We start from the raw sequence: 21377 nt of genomic DNA, 5'->3' as shown, positions 1-21377 counted from the left end.
CCCTTGAAAATTCCTTTCTGGTTTCAGGGGAAAAAAATAACTTTAATACACAGACTTATTTGATTATTTGTGACAGTAATTTTCTTTTGTTCTCAAATGCCATCTGCTGAGCAGGCTCTACTCATCTTCTCACAAAACCTGGGGATCGAAGAACTAATTCCTTGGCCTTGGCAGAGACATAAAATAAGAGAAAATAAAAAAAGAGGCATAGCTGTACCTTCCTTCAAAATAATGCACTTTAAAAACATCATGTGCAAACTGGGTGTCACACTGAAGTTCTGAAACTGGAAAAATAATCCTGACGTTTCAGATAAAGTTACACTCAGAAGTGTAACTTTAAACCCTTTTACATGTTAAAGCTAGATAAAAGAGAAAAGTTCACTTCCCTGCATATCAATGAAAACTTACTAAAAAATACAGTTTGTTGAAATGTGACTTCAAAGACTTTACAAGTGGTTTTCAAACTTTCCAGACAGTCTGGTTAAATACAATCAGCAAATACAACCAGTAGTACTAGCTGCTGAACATGAAAACCTTAGCATTTTTAAAAAGCACTTCAGTCTATCTATTTGACTAGTCACTTTGAAGAGCCATTACGTGCTTTCACCATTGAACTAAGGCATCACTGACAGCAATCCCGTTGCTCAGCTCCAGTGCAAGAATCAGGATCCCATAGCAGGCTTAATTTTGCTCAAGGAATCTCTTTAGAAGTGCCAAATAAAAAGAATATACATATCTTTATACAGGCTTGAACAAATAAAACCACTGCTAAACATGGAAAGAAACATGTCTGTAAAGCCAAGAAGAGCACTTCAAGCATGGTTTATTAACCAACAAAGAGTTTACCCAAATGTTCCTTATTTACCTGAAAAAAAAGATGTTAAGATCACATCCCCCAGACTTGGAAGTCCAAGAGAATTTCACCCACCGCGACTATTGCCATGTAAGGATACAGACATCACTCTGATCATATCACAACTGAAGATATAGTCCATATCTTGACTACATTTAAGTCTTGCAACTAGAGCATCTCATGCTACACCTCAGCTGAAGCCACATTTGCTGTTATTAATGAAGCACAAAACCTCAGCAATGTTGGCACCATTTCTCTGCTGTGTCAAAACCAGGTGAACTAGATCGTGACCAGTGGTGTTGCTCCTAGGCAGAATAATTTTGCCCTTTTTGGAAAAAAGTCCTGTATCAGCAAGCAAAATCTGAGACTTTAACCAGAGATGATCATAAAATACACTGTTTATGCTGTTTATGCACAGGGAGAAGCAAATGTGAAATATGCATGAGAAGATGCACATTTATACAACAAATCAATTCATCACGAACAGTTCTGGGTTTTACTGTGCTATGATAAAAAATGTAAAAGCTACACACCAAAATAAAATAAACCTCAAAGAATGGAGCAATAGCGGTAACACAGATGGTGCAAGGCACAGACATGTTACCACATATGTAGAGCAAGAAGTGAGCAATTCATCTGGGACAGACCTCTAGCTGGTTTTGGGTAGCTATAGCATTTTTACTCTCCAAGAACCTGCTCTGGCATTTCAGTCATTCCTGGTGAAAAGTCTTTATTTTCCTAGAAAACTAAAATTTCTTTTAAACAGCCCTCCTTTCTGTGTGCCCTCATTTGTAAAAGACTACAGAGATTTAAGAGGAACGTTACCCTTGTAAGCTTAATACTGCCAGCAACACTTACTTTATCTTTAAAGAGTGCACAACTTTGCAATAGAGTTCATTGCTGAGAAAGGGCATCTCTTATCACAACCAAACCTGTTCAGATTGGTACTTCACTCCTATGCAAAGTGAAGAATTTTTACCTTCTTTTTGCATCCTTAATCCATCTTAATTTAAATTCATGGTTTGCTTATTTTCAGGAGACTTCCAGTCTCCCTCACAGCATCATCCCATAGGACAACGTACACTTAGGCCGAGACTACAAAACCGCCATTTTCAGCCAGCATTTAGGATATATTTTATTTGAAAAATATCTGATGAGCCTGAAACACTCAGTAAGTTGCATGAAACATGGGATGGTACATAATTCAGAGTACAGAACTATCTTGTACATTCAGCTGTTGAATCAATTAACGTATGGATTATTTGTTGCAGTAGTTTCAGACCACTAGGCATAAGTCTCCGATTGCCCTTAAATTCCCAAGCCACATTCCTGCTCTCTAGTATGTATCCTTCACAGTGCCATAGGCCACAGATATTCCAGGTTGTCCATGGCATCATGTGTATGGTAAAGTCTGAATTTTTTGTTAACTATTACAGTAAGTCACAATGTTCTACAAATGTCTACAAATGGTCCCTAGTAGGGAACTAGGGGTAAGCTTTACACTTCTAACCTGCTTTTATGTCTGAAGGAACAATCTTGACAGCCTTGCCTTTACAATGAAGCTGATTTTTAAAGATTATTGCAGAGGGAAATTCCTAACATTTGTAGCTTGATTTGTATACAAAATTTGTATAGCCAACCCACTATTACTGCCAAGTCTCTTTTCTTTTGCTGTAAGCCAGTCACCCTAAGTACATTCTCAGACTTCCTTTCATCCTTACCCAGGATAAGACTGGAGCTCAGCCACCAAGACAGGAAGTAGTTGGAGAGCCAAACCACACATAAGGAGGATGGTCCCTCAGCTACTGTCCCAAGTACAATGAGAAAAATCTGTTTCCAGATTTTGTTTATTCCCTCTGGAGTCCTGTTTTTAACAGGTCAGCCTGGGAATTACCGCCGAATTCAAAGATTGTGGAACCACAGGACACTCAAAAGAAGTGACAAAAGCAGTTAGAGCTGCTGCCGGGACTTCAGGGAAGCATATTGTATAGTTGTGACCAAAACAGGAAGTGAAAGGTATACAAAGTTAAGTGGCAAACAAGAGACAGCCTGGAAATATCGTAGAAACTCAGCATTCTGTGGGGATGCACAGAAATCTAAAGGAAACGTGCTTAAACTCATGTTATTTCGAGTATCACTTCCCAGCTGCCTCACCTCACGGCCCGGAGAGACTGAGGACGTAAGACACAGGATGCCTTATAAAGATCATAGCCCCCCTTTACTCTTGGGGGCAGCTGCCGGGCAGCAGCGTCTCCTGACGCAGAGAAAGGCGGGTCGGGCGGCGAACTGCCCGTCAGCCGCCGCTAACGGACACCGGCTGCTCTAAACGAACACCTCAGCCCCCAGCAGCTCTACCACTCCCCCAGCGCCTCGCAGACCCTGCCCCCGGCCGCAGGCCCCGCCCCGCGCCTCAGGGAGGAAGCGCGCGGCGCTGCCCCCACCATGATGGCGGCCAGCGCAGGAAGGGGCGGGCCGCGGGGTGGAGCCGCGAGGGCACCGCCGGGGAGCGCGGCAGCGACGCGGCGCCCGGCGCCGGGGGGAAGCGGGCGCGGGCGGGCCTGCGCCGCCCGCAGCGTCCATCCGCTGCCGCGCGGCGCGGGGGGCTGCCAGCGAGGCGGGTGAGGGCTGAGGGCCACTACGGCCGCCAGCCCGCCCCCCCTCCCCACACCGCACCCCCCCGCGCCGCCTGATCGGGGGCCGCTCTGGAGCGGGCCGCGGGCGGCTCCGCCCCCTCCGTCCCCTTAAAGGGCCCGCGGCTATTGCGCGCGGCCTCCGCCAGTACTCGCCTGGCGCAGATGGCGCCGCTCCCGGCGGCCCTGTTCCCCTTCCCGTCGCGCGCCGCTTCCTCCCTCCGTTCCCTTTCGCTTCCGGGGTCAGCGCCGCCGCGGCCGCTGCTCGGTAACAAGCCCCGTCCTGGGGTCCGGCCGGGAACGCCGGCAGCCGCGCCCCGCGCAGGCCCCGCCGCCTCGCCGTCCCCATGGCCAGCAACCCCCAGCCGCAGCCCCCGCCGCCGCCGCCCCCGCCGCCACCCCCTCAGCAGCCGCCGCCGCCGCCCGGGGCTGGGGCCGCCGTCGGGGCTGGCACGGCCGAACCCGAGCTGGTCTCCATGATCGTCAACCACCTCAAGAGCCAGGGGCTCTTCGACCAGTTCCGTCGCGACTGCCTGGCCGACGTGGACACCAAGGTGCGGGTGGGCGGGCGCGGCGGCCGGCGCCTCGGGAAGGAGGGTGTCCCGGCTCCCTGCCGGTGACTCTCTCCGGGTTCTGGCACGTCGGAGACAGGTCGGGCCTCTCCAAGGGCGGCGGGGCCCGGCCCAGGGAAGGCGGTGGATTGCGGGGCAGCGCGCTTTGCGCTCGGGGGTGCGGAGTGGACGCCTGGGCCCGCGCGGGCCTCCGGCACTGCCCGTGGCCCCAGGACTCTTCCCGACGGCTCTGGGGGCAAAGCTGGAGCCGCTCTTTTCGGAGGGGAGCGCGGGCTCGTTGGCGGTACAGGCACGGCGGGTTTTGTAGAGTGTTTTCAGCGATACGCGCGTGTGCAACTCGCCGCGAGGGAGCGGGAGCAGCTGCGCCTTCAGTGTGTTGAGTGGGTTCGACGGTGCTGCTGACTCTTCAAGCCCGGCCTCCGGGAGGATAACTGCTTATCCACACTCTCCTGTCCAACCTTTGTTGTTGCTTTCTAGCCAGCCTACCAGAATTTGAGACAGCGTGTTGACAACTTTGTTTCCAATCATTTGGCAACTCATACCTGGAGTCCTCATCTCAACAAGAACCAGCTGAGAAATAGCATTAGGCAGCAGGTTCTCAAGTAAGTGATGGTTTGAGGGTTTTGTGAGTGTTCTGGTGTAGCAGAGTAGGTGATGGAGGTTCTAGGTCAAGTGTAAAGTGTCTGCTTTCTTCAGAGGAACTTCTGAAGAAGCTTTTCTTTTTGTCATGTTTAAAACCTGGTATTCGGTCAGCAGCTTGCCATCAGAATTAGACTGCAAATACTACTTTGGCTTGTTTCAGACCTGGGATGTGACACCCTAGCTAAAGTCTGTCTTTACTGTTGCTTTGAGCTAAGGAAGATTAAAAGCATTTGATAAACTGAGCTCTGGGGGGTACAAAGCTGAATTCACAGAACAAAAAAAAGGATGCAGATCTAGTTAGAGAAGAGGTTTTCCAGAACTGCTGTTATGTCAAAATGATGTCAAACACTTGTCTGATGTTATGTCATTTCATGCGGGTTCCTTTAGTTTTTAATCCGAGAACTTAGAGTAATAAGAAATATTAGGAAATTTCTTCAAAGTAGCATGAGTTTGGTCACTAAATTGGGTCAAACAAGGGATTTGGGAACAAATTTACTCTGCTGTGCTCTAGTGGAACCACTGATAACTTGTACTGAGGAGCAGTTTTGTCTGGGGAAAAGGTAGCGGTTGTTTGGGATTTATGTAGTTCTTTTTAAAGAAGCAATGAGGACAAGAGGCAATACTTGCCCCACAAAGGATTACAGGAGTCTAAAGAGAACCACAGAAAGTTTTGTATTGCCATTTATTTGATTTTAGTGAATATTAAGGGGGTTCTGTAAAGCTGCAGAACTCTAAGGTGTCACCTGTCTTGAAAGTAACTTAAGGTAGTAATGATCAGTTGACTAGTTGTCCCTCATGCCTTCTATAATTCATCTGTTTGATGCTATGGGATTGATAACATCAGGTTTCTTCTTTTTTTTTTACAACTCTCCCTTTTATGGTTATCTAACATTTGTAGCTGTAACCAGTAATGATATAACAGGCTGTTCGTTGTGTTAATTTCATGTGGCTGATTTGCATTGTTTCTCTAGAAGTTTTTTTTTTCTTGGTTCATGAGGTGTAGAGAGAGCTGTTGAAATTCAGGCAAATGACTAAATACATAGCTGCAGTGATGCTCAGAAAATGCTAATGCTTCATTGGAGGCTCTTAAGAGTGTTTACATCACATGTAAATGAGCTTTTTCATTAAGATGTTTTCTAAAAGTAATTTTTCATATTAAGTATTCATGTAACTTTGTTCCAGGTCTGGAATGTTGGAATCTGGAATTGACAGAATTATTTCTCAGGTTGTGGACCCAAAGATCAACCACACATTCAGACCTCAGGTGGAAAAAGCTGTCCATGAATTTTTAGCCACATTGAATCACAAAGAGGAGGCAGGCCCCAGTACAGCTCCGAGTGAGGAGAAAACGGATGCTTCTATTACAGTACAAGGTATTCTGCGATTTCTCTGAGCAGTCTAACAAAAGTTTGGTTTTTGAAAGAGCAGAAACATTGAATAGGCTTTCTGCTAGCACAAAATTGTTAGCATCAGTATTAACAAGATGAGTTCCAGGCAGCATACTATAGCACTTGACTCTTACTGTATGTATAAAGGTAGAAGAGAAGAGAGATGTCACCATGTTACCGCCATTTCTGTCACTTCTGCTTGACATTACAAGAGATAGTTTAATGTAGGGAAAGAAGTTGGCCTCTAAGTATTACAGAATCAGATAAGACATGGATTTAAGAGAAGTGTGATTCTTTTTTTTACGCATTGGTAGATTGGAAGAAAATAACCTATTAGACACTTAACCTGTCTTAGTGCAGTAGTTGTGTGCAGTAAAATTTGAATGGCTAAGGTCCTCTCAGAAGCCTAAGTTCTGCTGTAAATCAGCCAGTCTTTTAGTTTGTTTATAAACACAGCACTTTTGCTATATGGTTTTCATTTATGTTGCCTGGTATTGACTTCTAAACACTCCTGTGGGTAATTGTCCATTCTTTCCCTTCCTAACAGACTCCACAGCAGTCCATCTATTTGTAACCAGACTCTTTATTTAAATCCCAGCCCTTTTCCTGTGAGGCCCACTTCCTTTAAAGTAAGTGGGTTAACAAGGCAGCTGCAGCTCTTAGTGCTAGTCCAGTTAACCCTTTCCCATCCATCTTCAGAGCTGTTCCTAAGAGAATGGGAAAGTGAGAAGGTATTTCTGATAGTCCTGTTGTCATAGAATCAATATGCTGCTTATGACTCCATTTTCCGTGTTGTTTATGGAGATATCAGAGGTATAACACAGAGACTTTCTGATGGAGTATTCTATATGGTGGTTCTCTGGAATCATCATTCTGCTTGGGATGATGATAAAATTGAACGGGGCTTGTGTTCAGAACAGCTTTCCCATTGACAACCCCTGCTTTCTTTAGCTGATCTTAGGAACAGCGGCATGTCACAGAGCAAAGTGAATCTCTGGTAGTCAGATAATTGCTCCAGGAATGCAGCTTTTTGTTTGGTGGTTTGTTTGGTTTGGGGTTTTTTGCCTTTTTTAAACCAGAATTTCTAAATGCAGAATTAGTCAAACCTTTTAAAAGATTTTACTTTTTAAAATAGAGTAATCTTTTTTCTTCCTTTCACTTCTTAACGTTCTATCTGGCCAGAATTACAATGGATAAGATGAACTAAAAATATTTTCTTTTCAAGGTGTCTCTGCTACAACTCCTAGTGGCAACGTAGCTAGTGATGCAATGTCCATTTTGGAAACAATAACTTCTCTTAACCAAGAAGCAAGCGCTGCCAGGGCTTCATCAGAGAACTCAAATCCCAAAAGCAATGACAAAATTTCAAAAAGACTCTTATCTCAGCAGAGTGTGGATGGTAGCACTGACAGGGAGAGAAATGCAGAGGACGTGACAGACAGAGAGAAAGCAGTTTGTGATCTTTCTGTAGAAGGGACTGAAGCATTTGCAAAGTGTGAAGATTTAAATGAGCTTCCCTGCCAAAGTGAAGAAATAAAGAATTCAAAGGATACTAATAATTTGACTTTTACAAGTAAAGATACAGGTAAAGAAATTCAACAGGAAAGTGAAGATCAAAAGAGTAAATTGTTAGATAAATGTGACAAGAAAGCAGACAGCAATGAAAAAGTTGAAAGAAGAAAAGAAAAGAAGGAAAAGCTGGACAAGAAGTCTGACCATTTAAAGAAAAGTGAAGATACTACAAAGTCAAAAGAAGAAAAGCAGGCAAGAGAATCAGAACCAGCAAAACAGTTAATTCCAGAAAAAAATAGTAATAAACATAAAACAAGTGAAAGCAGTAAAGAAACTAAGGAAGGTATGGTGTGGGCAATGTTCTTCCTTAAAATGGGCAGAAAGGGGGTGGGTTAAGTATATTCGGGATTTGAATTGGAAATATATTTGAAATGTAGGTTCTCTGCCAGTTCTGGCAAATTTGTCTAGCTAGCCACAGGTGTGTCTTGATTCATCTGCTTCAACTGAGGTACCCATGTTAGGAATCAGATGAGTTTTGATTCCTCGAGTGTACGATTGGTCATTTGCCTTACTCTGGCAAGTTCTCTCAATGACTTCAGTGTGCATTTAAAGTTTGCGTTGTACCTCAGGTTTGATTTTTGTTTTGAGTAAATGTCACTAAGCTAACACACATTTCATTAAGGTGTTACTTTTTTTTTTTTTTCCTCCTGTTTCTTGTTCTGAAGATGACTTTGATTTCAGTGGCAAAAGTTTCTCGGATACAGTGTGCTGTATTACAGCCTTTTCTGTCTATTTTTTCCTTTGCAAGAAAATACGTCAGTAGATTCAGATATGGATGTGCTCAGTGACATCACTGTCAGCTCTGTCCACACCAGTGACCTTTCTTCCTTTGAAGAGGAGAGTGAAGAGGAGACTGTAATTTCTGACAGCACTGAAGAGGGGGAGATCACATCAGATGGTAAAATACTTAGATTGCTAAGTAGCAAGAAAGAATGCGCAATGCTTTTGCTGAGTGTATCATATCATAAATTTGAGGGTTTGCAGCATGTTTTATCATATTTATTTATGAGAAAAGAATTTGAATGTGGAATGGATCGTATTTGTGCAGTTATGAAAGACAAGTAGTGGACATATTTCTTGGATTCTTTTTTTTTAAGTGGCTTGATATATTCTAAACGTTGTAAATCTTATTTGTTCTAGAATTTTTCATAGGCAACAAAAACATTTTTAATGGTAATGGATATGTCACTGTTCTCTGGTGTTTGGTGGGGTTTTTTTCTCCCATCCACTCTGCCATGAATTTGGTATAACATTGGAATGCTTTGTGCCCGCAAGGTAGTGGTTGTAGCTGACTTTGCATATCAGGTCAGGTTTAGAAGTTTAGGATTGCAGGAATTTCCAGATTCTATGCGGCCACAGTAGAAGGAACTGGAATGGATCTAGCTTTAAGAGTTTAGAAACACAAAATCTTTTCACTGACTGAGTTCACTTTTTATGTTCTCCTTGTGTAGAGCAGACCTTAGACTTTGATTTCTACAAATAAGTGGCTTTTGCAGTTAATAAGACTTTCCACTTCATAGTACAAAGTGCCTTAGTACCTGAATTGATTGTCTCTAGTATGATGTGAGCTTATCTTTTCTGCCCTAAGAATATTATTTAGAAGTACTGAATTACTCGCGTGTTCTCTGGCTTTGGTTTGAAACGTGTCAGATTGTGTTCAGTTGTAACTAAGTAGTCGTCAAGTGGAAACAAGCCTGAAATATGTTTCAGGGATACAAGTAGTTCACACAGTGTGGAACACAAGTGGTTTTGCTCCATTCTGATAAAATTGAAGTAGATTTATTTTTACTTGAGCAATGTTTGAGTGTAAACATGGTTTTGTGTATATATTTCAGTAAGCCTGTCTACTTTGTACTTACTGAAATGTTGTACAATTTTTTTGATGTAGAGAAGAAGCTTTATTTAAACGTAGCAGAAAATAAATTCTGACTTCTTATGTGGGTGTTAATTACTAAATACTGTATGTAGAAAGACACTGTGATTACAAGCAAGAGGATAGGCCTAGTCGTTGTATCCTAGTTTATTCTGGGTTTTGTATCTTGCAATTTTTTGGCTGAACGTGTGCACAAACATGAATATGCCCATCAAGTTTTCATAATCTAGTGCTATTTTGACGTTGAGGGTTTGCTTTTTTTGAAACTGTTTATGTTTTTAGACTTAAGTAATTGTTAATACTTTTTTAGTAGCTTTACCTCCTCAAAAGTTACGTTGAAACCACTAATTTGTCACTGTATCTCTACATTTCACTAACCTTTCTTCAGATGAAGAGGAGAAGAACAGTCAAAGTAAGACAAAGCCTCACGCTAATGAGCTGAGCGATGGGAAAGCCAAGCCTGTTCGTCACGCTTATGTTCGCAAACCTTTCTTGTACTCCAAGTACTTCAGTGATTCTGATGATGAACGAACTGTAGAACAGCGCCGTCAGTCCATTGTAAGTGGGGATTTTGTTACTGTTCCTTGCATTCTGGCTCCTTGAACTTTCCAGCACAGAAATTCCACTTCTTATGTGGTGGTGGTTTGTGAGGGGGAGTCTTTTGCTTTTTCTCACTATATTTTTAAGTTGTTTTTTTTTTCCCCCTTGTGTTACAACTGCCTCTCTTTCAGACTTCTACCATTACTGCCGGATAGAGTTTGAAGGCTCCTGGTGGTGAAAGCAGTGACACTCTATTCAATCTTTTTTTCCCTACTCTTAAGATGAGCAGGTTTTGGGTGTTGGCAGAGGATTTACTAATTACATGCAGCGTCTTCACAGAATCATGCTAATAAGTGGATTCTTATCTGAGTGATTTAGTAGGGAGAGTAAGAGCTATTGCACATGTGAGAAAACAGTTCTTCAATAGATTTAATATCATGATATCGTGGCAATTCTGGGTGGAAAAAGACAGCCCCATGCAGCCTGTCTTCAATGGGGTTTTGTGTAGTTCAGGTTTGTTGACTGCTGCAGGCTGTTTCATCACACCATCTCTTTACAAATATAGTTCTTGCTGTCCAAGAAATCAGTAGTTTGTGGCACGTCTGCAGCCACTGAGAATGGAACGAAAGGTTTAAGCATATTCACTGTTTTCTGTGGAAGAAGGACCAGCATACAGAAGAGGGAGCAGCAGTTATTTTAGATCTTTCTCTTTTGAGTAGGTGTATGTTTTTATAGTTAGATGCATTTTATATATATAATAAATGCATACTATATATTATATATATTATGTATGAATAAAAAATAAGAGATATTCTTCGAGAAGGCCTCATAGCCTTGGTCTGCAGTGTTAAGTGGCAGCTGGACTCTGAAACTCAACTAACTTTACTTCTCAGAAGTATTAGAGGATTCCATTAACTTTCATATGATGATTTCTAAGGACTATTTTTTTTGTTGTTGTTTCTCTCAAGCTACAATATTCTGGGGTTTGTGGGTTTTAGACTTACATTTGTAGTCGAAGAATACTCTTTGACCTAATGCTAAATTAATTGTTTTCCTTGTCTTATGTCTCCAGGCCAAAGAAAAAGAAGAGAGACTCTTAAGAAGACAAATTAACAGGGAGAGACTTGAAGAAAAACGTAAACAGAAGGCTGCAGAAAAAACAAAATCCCTAAAAACTGGAAATCAAAATGCTAAAGGTATGAGAAGTATAATATTAGCCTCTGCTGCCCTGCTTTCCCTCACTCTCTCTGCAAAAAAAAAAAAACAAATCAACTTGAAATCTTGGTAATAGGTCTCTAGTCATTTCCCTTAAAACCACAACATTTCAACAGTGATGTATCAGGAAAAGTGCATAATGTGAATTATTAATACAAATTTCGTATCTTTACTTTTCCATATATCCATATACCCTTTCATGTATCATTACATTGCTTAATTGAAGTGAATACACTAGTATTTTTTGCTACACATAAGTACTTTCTGTACTGCTTTCAGTTGTGTTTAAACAGTAATATAATAGCATGTGTATTTCACCATTGGCTTATTATTTTAGGAAGGAGTGGCTTGAATTTGGAAGAACCTTCATCAAGAAGTCTTGACTCAAAAGCTACTGGTACTAGCATTAAGGATGTACTTAAGGAACAGAAATTTTTAGAAAAAAAAGTAGCCTTGAGCAGAAAAAGAAAGAGAGATTCAAGGTATTCTTATGTTTGCTCAAAAAGAATTAAGTTTTTCAATATTAATTTTTGCAGATTGAAAATGTTGTCTTCAACTTTGCAGTTAGCCTTACCCATTGTAACATTTTACTCTTAAAATATTCACATAATTTTATTACTAGTAAGTGTGAAGTTCAGGCAGAAAATCAAGTTATAGCTGCTTTAAATATATTGCAGCTCAGACTGTGGTAGGAGACTTTAGCAGCTTTTTGCAGACAGAATGGTAATAAAGGCATGAGAATGGAGAGCTTTTAGATATTTGTGCATCTAATATGTAAGCTATTCAATGCACAAATTAAAGGCTTGGTTATTAAAGACTCGGTCTTTAAACTGATGTTTTACATAGGTACGTGCATGTGTCCATATCTGTCTACATACGGGTATATATGGGGCAAGATATCCATTTTACAGGGTCAACTGTAGTATCAATATTGTTGTACTAATATTTTCTGCTTTAAAGCACTGATGTCCAGGGGACATGGTACACATAATTTTCCAAGAGAAAAAAGCTTGGGCAAGTTGGCTAGGCAGAATTGTGTGATGATGCTCTATTTCAGGATTTTTAGTGTGCATTTCTCTCTCCTTCAGCTTTAAAAGTAGGTGGTCTACAAACTAATGCTATGCTGATACTGATTTTTCTTTTTTCATTTGTCCAAATATCTCTTTCAGGCGTGCTGAAGATGGCTGCAGAAAGAAATATGAGCCATCTGAAGAAGATTCTAAAGAAACGCAAAAGACAAATGAGGTATGTGTCTCTCAAATACAAAGCTTATGATCTTCCTTTTTTATTGTAATAGTGCTTGTTCATAATTCAGTACTAAATTGCATTTGGTCTTATGTATTATTCTTTTCCTGCCAGTTCTTTCAGTTGTTAGTGATCTGACACTGCTGTAATAATGTCTTCTGAATTCCAGTAGCTGCTAGAATACACAATCTACGTATTCAGTTCTGATATATGTTGTAGTAGAACATGAGCTATAGTTAAGCACTATTCTGTGAAGCTTGTTGGGTTTTTAAAAACAACCAAGTGTGTCCTATGTACAAAGACTCGAGGAGCGTGATCTTTTTAAACTGCTCACTGAGAAGTTAAAGAAAAACTGAATGTAGTCCAAGCACTAAAGGAAAGAGAATTCTTACGGCAAGAATTTTTACCAACAACATTATTAACAAAAAAAAAAGTGATAGTTGGAAATTCAAATTGAAGTCTTGATTTATCTTTTGTGGGTTTGGGGGTGTTGTTTGGCTTGGTTTGGGGATAGGGAGTTGTGGTGTTGAATTTTTAAGAGACAGCATAGTAGCTGTTTCTAGTAATATATGCAGAACCCAAAATTGTGATTGTCCATTTAAAAATCCATTTAAATAATTTTAGAAAGAAAAATCACATTATAAAGAAAAGATACTCAAGTTCAAATGGACTGCTTAACATTAACTTCTGTTCCTTTGGTTTCTCCCACAATAGCAGATAGCTGAAATGAAAATGGCAAGTTTCATTTTCTTGCTGACCATATTTTAGGTGAATTTTTATTATAATAATTCTCTAGTGTATTGTTTTTATAGAGAGTTTGCCCTTAACAGTTCTCTTTGGTCACATAGTGAAGGAACTGTGTAACATTTGTTTATATAAAAACTTCTCTTTTGTAGACTTGTGAAAAAAGTTCTTTGAAAGAATTAAAGCATAATCATGGGAAAAGTGAAATCTCTAAACAGCTTAGAAGACTTTCAGAATCGGTGCATTCAACTGAGGAAAGCAAAAGTGATTCTAAAGCAGAAAAAGAGCATAAAAGAAAAACCTCCACTTCTCTTCAGGCTGAAGGAGCCCAGCAGGACAGTGAAAAGGATTCCAAAAGGCAAGTGGATAGAGCAGAAGTCAATACTGAAGAACTACAGAAGCAGAAATCCATATTTAAAAATGAAAAGCATCCCAAAAAAGATAGTGACATAGAAATTCAGCATATGAGAAATGCTGCCAAAAAAGAAGCTAAGTCTTACAGAGATAAAAATGACAAGGAAAGAGCTGCTTTGGAAGATAAACTTTCTTTAAAGCACAAATATAAAGGAGATAGTGTTCACAAATCAAGTGAAGATGTTGAACTCCATTCATTTGAGAAAAGTTTGAAAGGAGAAGATGGTGGTCAGAAACATAATCAACAAATAAAGGTTGCCTCAGATGACAAATCTGAAAGAAAAAGTAAACACCGAAGTGAACGGAAGGTATCAGTAACAGGAAAAGAGGGAAAAAATGCTTCTGAGTCAGCCTTAAAAGCTGAAGAATTGCTGCGTAAGGAAAATAAAAAAGAGAGACATCTCTCAACAGAAAAATCAAGAGCAGAATACAAGTCCAAAAGGTCCCTGAGTGATTCTAGGCCACAAAAGGATTCCCTAAGTGCCTCAAAGCAACTTGCTTCTGCATCACACAGAAGGAGCGAAAGCTATTCAGAAGATAAACATGAAATAGAATCAACTAACTCTGATTGTAACTTGAAACAAGATGATGGTGTTCATAAAGATAGACGAAGATCTAAGAGCTTAGTGGAAGACAAGATTTTGTTAAAGTCTAAGTCAAAGAGTCATATTAAACAATTCAAAGCATCTGAAACAGAATTACAAGAAAATTTAACAAAGCAAGAAACTGGTCAGAAGCTAGACAAAGATAAGACAATGGAAGAGAATGACTCAGATAAGCAACACAAATCCAAGAATGAAGACAAAGTTTTTGAAGAGAGTAGTGCTGATTTTGAGCTTGTAAGTGGCACACAGTCAAATCAGGGATCACAAAAAGACTTCAGTCACAGGGTTAAGTTACATTCTGGAGAAAAAGTATCTATGAAAGAGAAATACAGAGTTGATAAAGATTTAAGCAATTCCAAACCAGAAAGAAGATTCTCTGCTGAAGGTCACAAAAGCAGAGTCGTAAAGCACAGCAACAAAGAAATAAAGAAGAAGGAAGAGAGTATCAAATTGGAAGATAAAGATGCTAAAGAAATGGATAGTGGTCATGAAAAAGTGTTGAGCATCACAGTGGCAATGGAAAAGAAACAAAGTAAGAAGATACCCAGTGAAAATAGAAAAAGCAGCATATCAAACCAAGATTTACTCGGAGAGGAAAAGCAACCAGCAAGCACAACTGAAAGCAGCCATGCTCCAGCCCCTGAAAAGTCAAGTATGAATAGTGATGGCTTGTATTCTGGTCATGGGGAAGAGCTGATGGAACTTGATTTGAAACAAACAAAAGTACAGGAAGCATCTAATATTGAAGGAAAAAACATTAAAAACTCATTCCAAGCCACAGATGCTGAGAATGCAACCAAAGAAAAAATATCTCTCTCCCTTTCAAATAAGGAATTAAAACACAGCTTGGCAGATCCTGAAGCTTGTGAATCGCAGTTTCTGCCTGCAGCTGAAAAAAATGTTAAACAAGAAGATATCCCTAATAAACAAGTTGGTGCCTTAGACACTTTTTCCAAGCAAGTTTCCATGGATCAAGGACCCAATAAACAAGGGGCTTATAAAACAAGCATTACATACAAAACAAGTGGTAGAATCTTACGAAATGTTTCTAGTAAGGATCAAGCTTCAGAAGATAGCAGAAGACCAAAGAATTTAAAAACTGTGATAAATTCTAATTTAGATGATGTTCCTTTAGCAGTTAATTCTCCAAGAGAAGATGCTGCTGATGCAAAGTCTATGGATGTGGATATCTCAGATTTGAGAGATTCCTTGAGTAGTATGTCTAAAGAATGCTGTAATTCAGATGGGACTTTATTCGAAGATACTTTCATTTTGAAGAATGATGCAGCACCAATTGTACACATGGAACAAGATAATGCAGTGCCAAGTTCTGTCATGAAAGATGAAGGTGACCACACCACTATGACAAACAGTATAGAAAAAGATAACAAGGTGCCCCAAACTGATGAACAGGCAATGGAAGACAGTACGTCTGGGCTACCTAGTCAAGAAGATTACAGTGGAGCAGCAAAGTTAGAAAGCACTCAGGGGAGCGAGTTGAAAATAAAAGAGGAAAACTTAATATCTGACATAACTGAAGATTGTGGAAGTGTACCAACAAAAGAACTTCTGAAAACAAAAGAAAGAGAGTGCTTGAATACAGATCCTTCCACAAAGGAGGGAAGAAGCACAATGATGGATAATGTGGAAAAAGATGAGATGCCTGATATTGATGATATGATACAATCTTCCTCTGTGTTAGTGCCCGAAAGAGTTCCTGAGGAAACAGTCAAAGGCTCTCTTACAGCCAGTGGGCAAGAAGAGAATAGTGTGATTGGCATGGAAGATAAAAATGAAAGCAATGCAGTAGATACCAGTGCAGGAAGTAGTAAACTTAATTTGTTGTACAGCAGCCTACAAACAACTCCGGCCACTGTGATAGGAACTAGCACAGAAAAGATCATTGAGAGCATTGTGATGGCTACTAGTACAGGGGAAGAAAGAGCTGAAGGTGCATCACATTCTGAAAAGGACAGTGATGCTACAACCACTTGCTCAGAAGAAGAAAGTGAGGTGACAGTAATCTGCACAAGCATAGAAGCCGATGAAGGTTTCACTACAGGCATATGGGTAAAAAGAAATGAGGGTAGCAGTTTCATCACAGGAGCAGGTACTGGTGAGTGTACTGTTGCAGCAGCTGAAGAAGGTGGTGGCAGTGTTGTCACCGAAGGATTAGCAGAGAGTGAAAGTTTCCTAACAAGTACAGAAGAAGAAAATCGTGACTGTACTATGGTTGATGCAGAAGAAAGTGGTAAGGAGTCAGTCAATGCAAGTGGAGTAGAAATTGAAGGCAGCGTGAATAGTGCTGGGGCAGAAGAAAAAGATGATGCTGTGACTAGTGCAGGCTCTGAAGAAAAACAGAATACCTCAGCTTGCGTAGATACAGGCAAATCTGAAAGTTCTGTATCCTGTTTAGGTGAAGTAGAGAGCGATGGAGCTGTAACTAGTGCAGGGACAGAAACAGGTGAAGGGTCAACAAGTGGTAACAGTTCAGGTGAATTTAGGGGCAGTGTGAGAGCTAGCCAAGTTAAAGAAAATGAAGGTACTGTGACTTGCACAGGTGCAGAAGAAAGAGGCCATAACTTTGTCATCTGCTCAGTGACTGGTACAGACACCCAAGGAGAAAGCACTGTAACTGGTGCATGTATTGCTGTGGTCACAAACAACAGTGCCGCAACTGGAACTAGTGGTGATAAATCTGAGGATACAGTAAATGGTGAAAGTGCAGTGACCAGCACAGGCATAACTCCAGAAGATGATGCTGAAATTTCAGTTGTCTGCACAGGGCTAGAAGACAGCAATGAGGGGTTTGCAGTTTGTTTAGAAGCTGAAAAATGTGAGAGTCTAATGGACAGTACAAGGGCAAAGGAAGAAGCCAATATTGCTACAGTCAGTGTAGGTCTGTGTGATGATGAAGGTTTCGTGACTAGTACAGGCTCAAAAGAAGAGGATGAAGAAGGTGAGGGCATTGTGACCAGTACAGGAAGAGGAAATGAAGAAAATGAGCATGCTTCTACTTGCACAGGAATGGAAAGTGAAAATGCACTAATTTGTATAGGTGCAGAAGAAGATGAAAGTTCCATTGTCTGCATTGTTGCTGAACAAATGGAAGCAGAGTCAGGAATGGCTGGCACAAATACAGATAAGCTTACTGTTGACAGCATGATGAGTGCAGAGGAAGAAGCTAATTCTGACACGGACTGCAAAAATGATAAAGGGATTGTTGAAAGCAGTGTAACCAGTGCAAGTGCTGCAGATGAGGGTGCCTTGACTGCACATATGGGAAAGAACGGAAGTACCTTGATTCCCTTAGATGCTGAGGAATGTGAGGGTCCCATGACTAGTGCTGTGACAGTGCAAGAGAAGAGTCACTCTGGTGCCAAAGACAAACATGAAAATGCCATGACTTCCTTTGACAGCAAAGAACTTGATACCTCTATAAGTAGTGCAGTTCCTAAAGAAGATGAGACTTCTCTTACTCCTGCTGATAGAGAAGAAAAAGTAAAAGGTGATGTCATCTCTACCAGTACAGTAGAAGAAAGTGATGCTCCTTTACATTCAGCCATGGATGATGAGGAAGGTCCGCTTGCTGTTGCAAGAACAAATGAAAGCAGGGAAAGCTCTATGATCTTAGTAGACACTGAAGACACAGAGGTGCCTATGCCCAGTACAGCTTCAGAGTTTAAAGAGTGTGTGCATACTCTAAGCAGTAAGCAGGAGAAAGATGAGTGCACTATGATTTCCACCAGTATTGTGGAAGAATTTGAGGCTCCTATGTCAAGTGCAGCTGTTGAATATGGTGATCAGCTCCCCTCCATGAAAACAGAAGAAACAAATGAGAATGCTGCAGTTTCTATAGATACGGAAATATATGAGGTTCCCATGCCCAGTGAATCCAGTGCAGGAGGAGATGGTGATGATGATGAAAGACATCCAACTGCTAGCAGTAAGGAAGAAAAAGATGAGTGTGCTATGATTTCCACAAGTGTTGTGGAAGAACACGTAATCCTAATGTCAGGTGAGGTCACAGAAGAGGCAGTTCAACATGTGTCAGACACTGAGTCAAAAAATGAACCAGTAATGATCTCTACAAGTACAGCAGAGTGTTTTGAAGCTCCTATGTCTAGTGTAGCTGTACAAGATGGAAACAAACTCACTGCTTCAGAAACAGAAGGAAGGTATGAAGCTGCTATGATCACTACAAGCATGACAGAAGAATGTGAGATAGTCCTGATCAGTGCAGCACCACAAGCTGAAGGTCAGCTCATTGTAGCAGAAAGAGATGAAGATGCCATTATCTCTCCGAGTGCATCAGAGGAATGTAAGATTGTGGAGACCACTGCAACTATAGATGAACGGTTTGGACTAGCCACTTTCAATGCCGATGCAAAAAGCAAAGGTTCTGTGATTTTTGTGGGAGAATGTGGAGCTCCTGTGCTGAGGGTTGCCACTGACAGTGAAGATCAACAAGCTGCTTCAAGTATAGGAGATAAGGAGGAGGGTGCAGTGATCACTCTGAGCACAATAGAAGAATGTGATAGTCTCTTCACTTTTACAGTCATAGAAGAAAGTCAACTTGCTGATGAGAGTACAGAAGTAAAAGACAAAAGTGAAGAAGTTTGTAATACTGCTAACGAGATTGAATGCATCCTATCAACTACAGGCCCAGAAAAAAGCAGTAATTCTTTGCTTGTGGTTGGTAGAGAGAAACAGACCGATGAGAGTGGTGTGAGGGGAGAATCAGCAACATCTCAGCCTTTAGTAGATGGTGAAATCACAGAAACAGAAGAAAGCTCAGTGAACCTCATGAGTGTAGATGAAGCCCTTTGTGTTGAGATTAGTACAGAGACTGCTGTGAGTCCAAGTCCTTCCTCAGAGGCAGGCGAGGATGATGAGCAAGCTGAAGATGTTTTGCATGAGGATGTTACCTCAGAACTCTCTTGTACGATTTCAGAAGCAGAGGGAGAGAGTGAAACTCTAAGGAATGTAAATTATAACTCTATTCTAGAAAGTGACTTTTCTGAAATAAGGACTCCCCTGCCTAGGGCACAAGCTCTTTCGTTAGTTTCTGCAAATGAAGTGACTGTAAATACCGACCATGGTGAAGTGACAATAGAAGCAGAATTGGGGGGAAAAAGTGACTTCCCTTTGTTGCATGTAGAAGAGCTATACAGCAGTGATTACAAAACGAATTTGGTCAAAATAGATGATATTGGAATTGAAGTTACTATTCAAAAAAGTAACGCAACCCTTAATTCAGGTGAGGATTTCTTCTTCCTTTTTTTAACTCTTCAGTTTACAAGCTGTTATGAATAGATGTGTTGTGCTGTTATTATAGTTAGAAATAACTTACACTGTTCACATATACTGGATTTCTTTTTTGGTTGCAAAATAACTATTAATAATATATTTGAGATTTGGTGACAAGTATTTAAGCATGTGCTTCTGGGAGTATAGGAGTGACTGAACACAATTATCTGGGTATGTTGGAAATTAATTGTTAATAGAGTACAAAAAAGCCATTAAAATTAGGTCATTTTAAGTCAATGTATATGAAGTGGTTTGCAAGGGGTAGTTATTGTGGGGCTACAGATGGGTTTTGCTATTAATGTGTTTTGAAATTCAAAAATGCCCTTACAGGAAAGAGGATGTGTTTCATTTAGACATACTTTCAGCATTTTTAAAAGGCAACTTCTCAATAATTATAAAGGTTAGGAATAACCATCCTTAATCATAACTGCAGATTTTCACTGTATTATTATTTAATGGTCATATTCAGATTCATTCCTGTATGCTGAATTTTGTGTTGTGAATATACTTGAAATGGCCCTCCTTTGTGTTACAAAGGAATCAGTCATCCTAAATAAAATAGTATTTTTAAGCAATGACAGGTGTTTATTTTAAATACAAAACTTACAATAGTTATGATGTGAGTTATGATAGTATATGACATTAAGGATATCCCGTTTTATTTCCAGATCCATTTTTCTGGTAGATAATATTTGAAATGAATTTGCATGGTTGCTAGTTCCTAACATACTGTGTAGTGAACATCCTGCTGTTCTCAGCCTTTCTCCTCTTTGACCCTCCAAAGTAGTTGAAGCACCAAGTTTATGAAAACTAATATATTCTCTAGATGCCATACTGAAGTGAAGATTGACTTCACTATAAATTTGGAGTAATTCAACTGTAGAAAAATAGTAAAGAAATGTGATCCTTTTTATACAGAAGGATGTGGAATGATGTCCTACTAGTGTAGCTATACACTAGTACTACTTTTAAAACCTTTCAAAACTTTTTCCTTCTCATGTCTTGTCTTTTGCTGCTGATTTAAAAAAATATTTTATAATGTGAATTAGGTCTAGTTTCTCAAAGATTGACTCCATTCTCTAGTTTTATTGATATTGGGGCGAAAAAGCTCACTCTGCAGATTTTTGCGATCTTGGGAATTTGTCAGGGAAAGATGCCAATCTAGTAAACTTGAAAAATGTTATTCACTATTTATAAGGAGACAAACATGAGCCATGAAAATGTAAACTGCTACACTAAGATACTTCTGTCTTGGTGCTTTGCTCAGTCCTTGTTTTCCATTGATGTAGCCTCTTTAAGTGCCAGTGGTAATGGTAGTCTTATTCTGTGGACCACAATTTAATCACTTCACGAGCATCATAGATGAATTATCATGTTACAGCAATTTCTTTTTGTTTACGAAAAGCTTTATAAACAAGCTTCTGGAATAGGTGTCCAAAAAGGCTGTAGATGTCACATGAAGATGATGTCTGAATGGCCTGTTTTTCAGATATTATAAGCATACAGCTCTTCCCGTGGGGAATGAAATAGATGGGGGTTTAAGATTTTCTCAGATTACATTGTCACTAACAGGAGCTAGTGAGCTTTCAGTCTCTGTGGAAACTGGATAACTTCAGTGGTTATGGTTCTAGAGCTTATGGATTTCGATCTAATTGTCACTTAATACTAAGGATAACATTTTTCCTTAACTCTTAGCTCTGCATTCATTAATACAGAGGTGATTTGCTGTCTGGAATTTGCTATGAAAATCTGCTGGTGGGGTTTTTTTGCTTTG

The 21377-nt window shown here is 40.4% G+C and overlaps 1 protein-coding gene across 3 annotated transcripts in view; it reads left to right on the top strand.

The window, feature by feature from the left end:
• The first annotated feature begins 3503 nt into the window (after positions 1-3503).
• BOD1L1 (biorientation of chromosomes in cell division 1 like 1) overlaps positions 3504-21377 on the top strand; it is a 37838-nt gene continuing 19964 nt past the window's right edge. Inside the window, exons 1-10 of one of the 3 annotated variants that reach the window (XR_013957570.1) lie at positions 3504-4037; positions 4533-4657; positions 5880-6070; positions 7311-7940; positions 8406-8555; positions 9919-10088; positions 11143-11266; positions 11623-11767; positions 12455-12530; positions 13427-19553. Coding sequence is in view for 2 of the 3 variants with exons in the window: in XM_080624993.1 (XP_080481119.1) it covers positions 3831-4037; positions 4533-4657; positions 5880-6070; positions 7311-7940; positions 8406-8555; positions 9919-10088; positions 11143-11266; positions 11623-11767; positions 12455-12530; positions 13427-19553 (7945 nt within the window). In the remaining variant the exon portion in view is untranslated. Of the gene's footprint in view, positions 4038-4532; positions 4658-5879; positions 6071-6638; positions 6715-7310; positions 7941-8405; positions 8556-9918; positions 10089-11142; positions 11267-11622; positions 11768-12454; positions 12531-13426; positions 19554-21377 lie in introns of those variants that run through there. The other 2 variants (XM_080624993.1, XM_080624994.1) reach the window with 2 other exon arrangements.

The sequence above is a fragment of the Psittacula echo genome (genome assembly GCF_963264785.1).
Source record: "Psittacula echo genome assembly, chromosome: 1".
NCBI lineage: Eukaryota > Metazoa > Chordata > Aves > Psittaciformes > Psittacidae > Psittacula > Psittacula echo.
The sequence above is the reverse complement of the archived record's forward strand: the minus strand, read 5'-3'. Positions and strand labels throughout refer to the sequence as shown.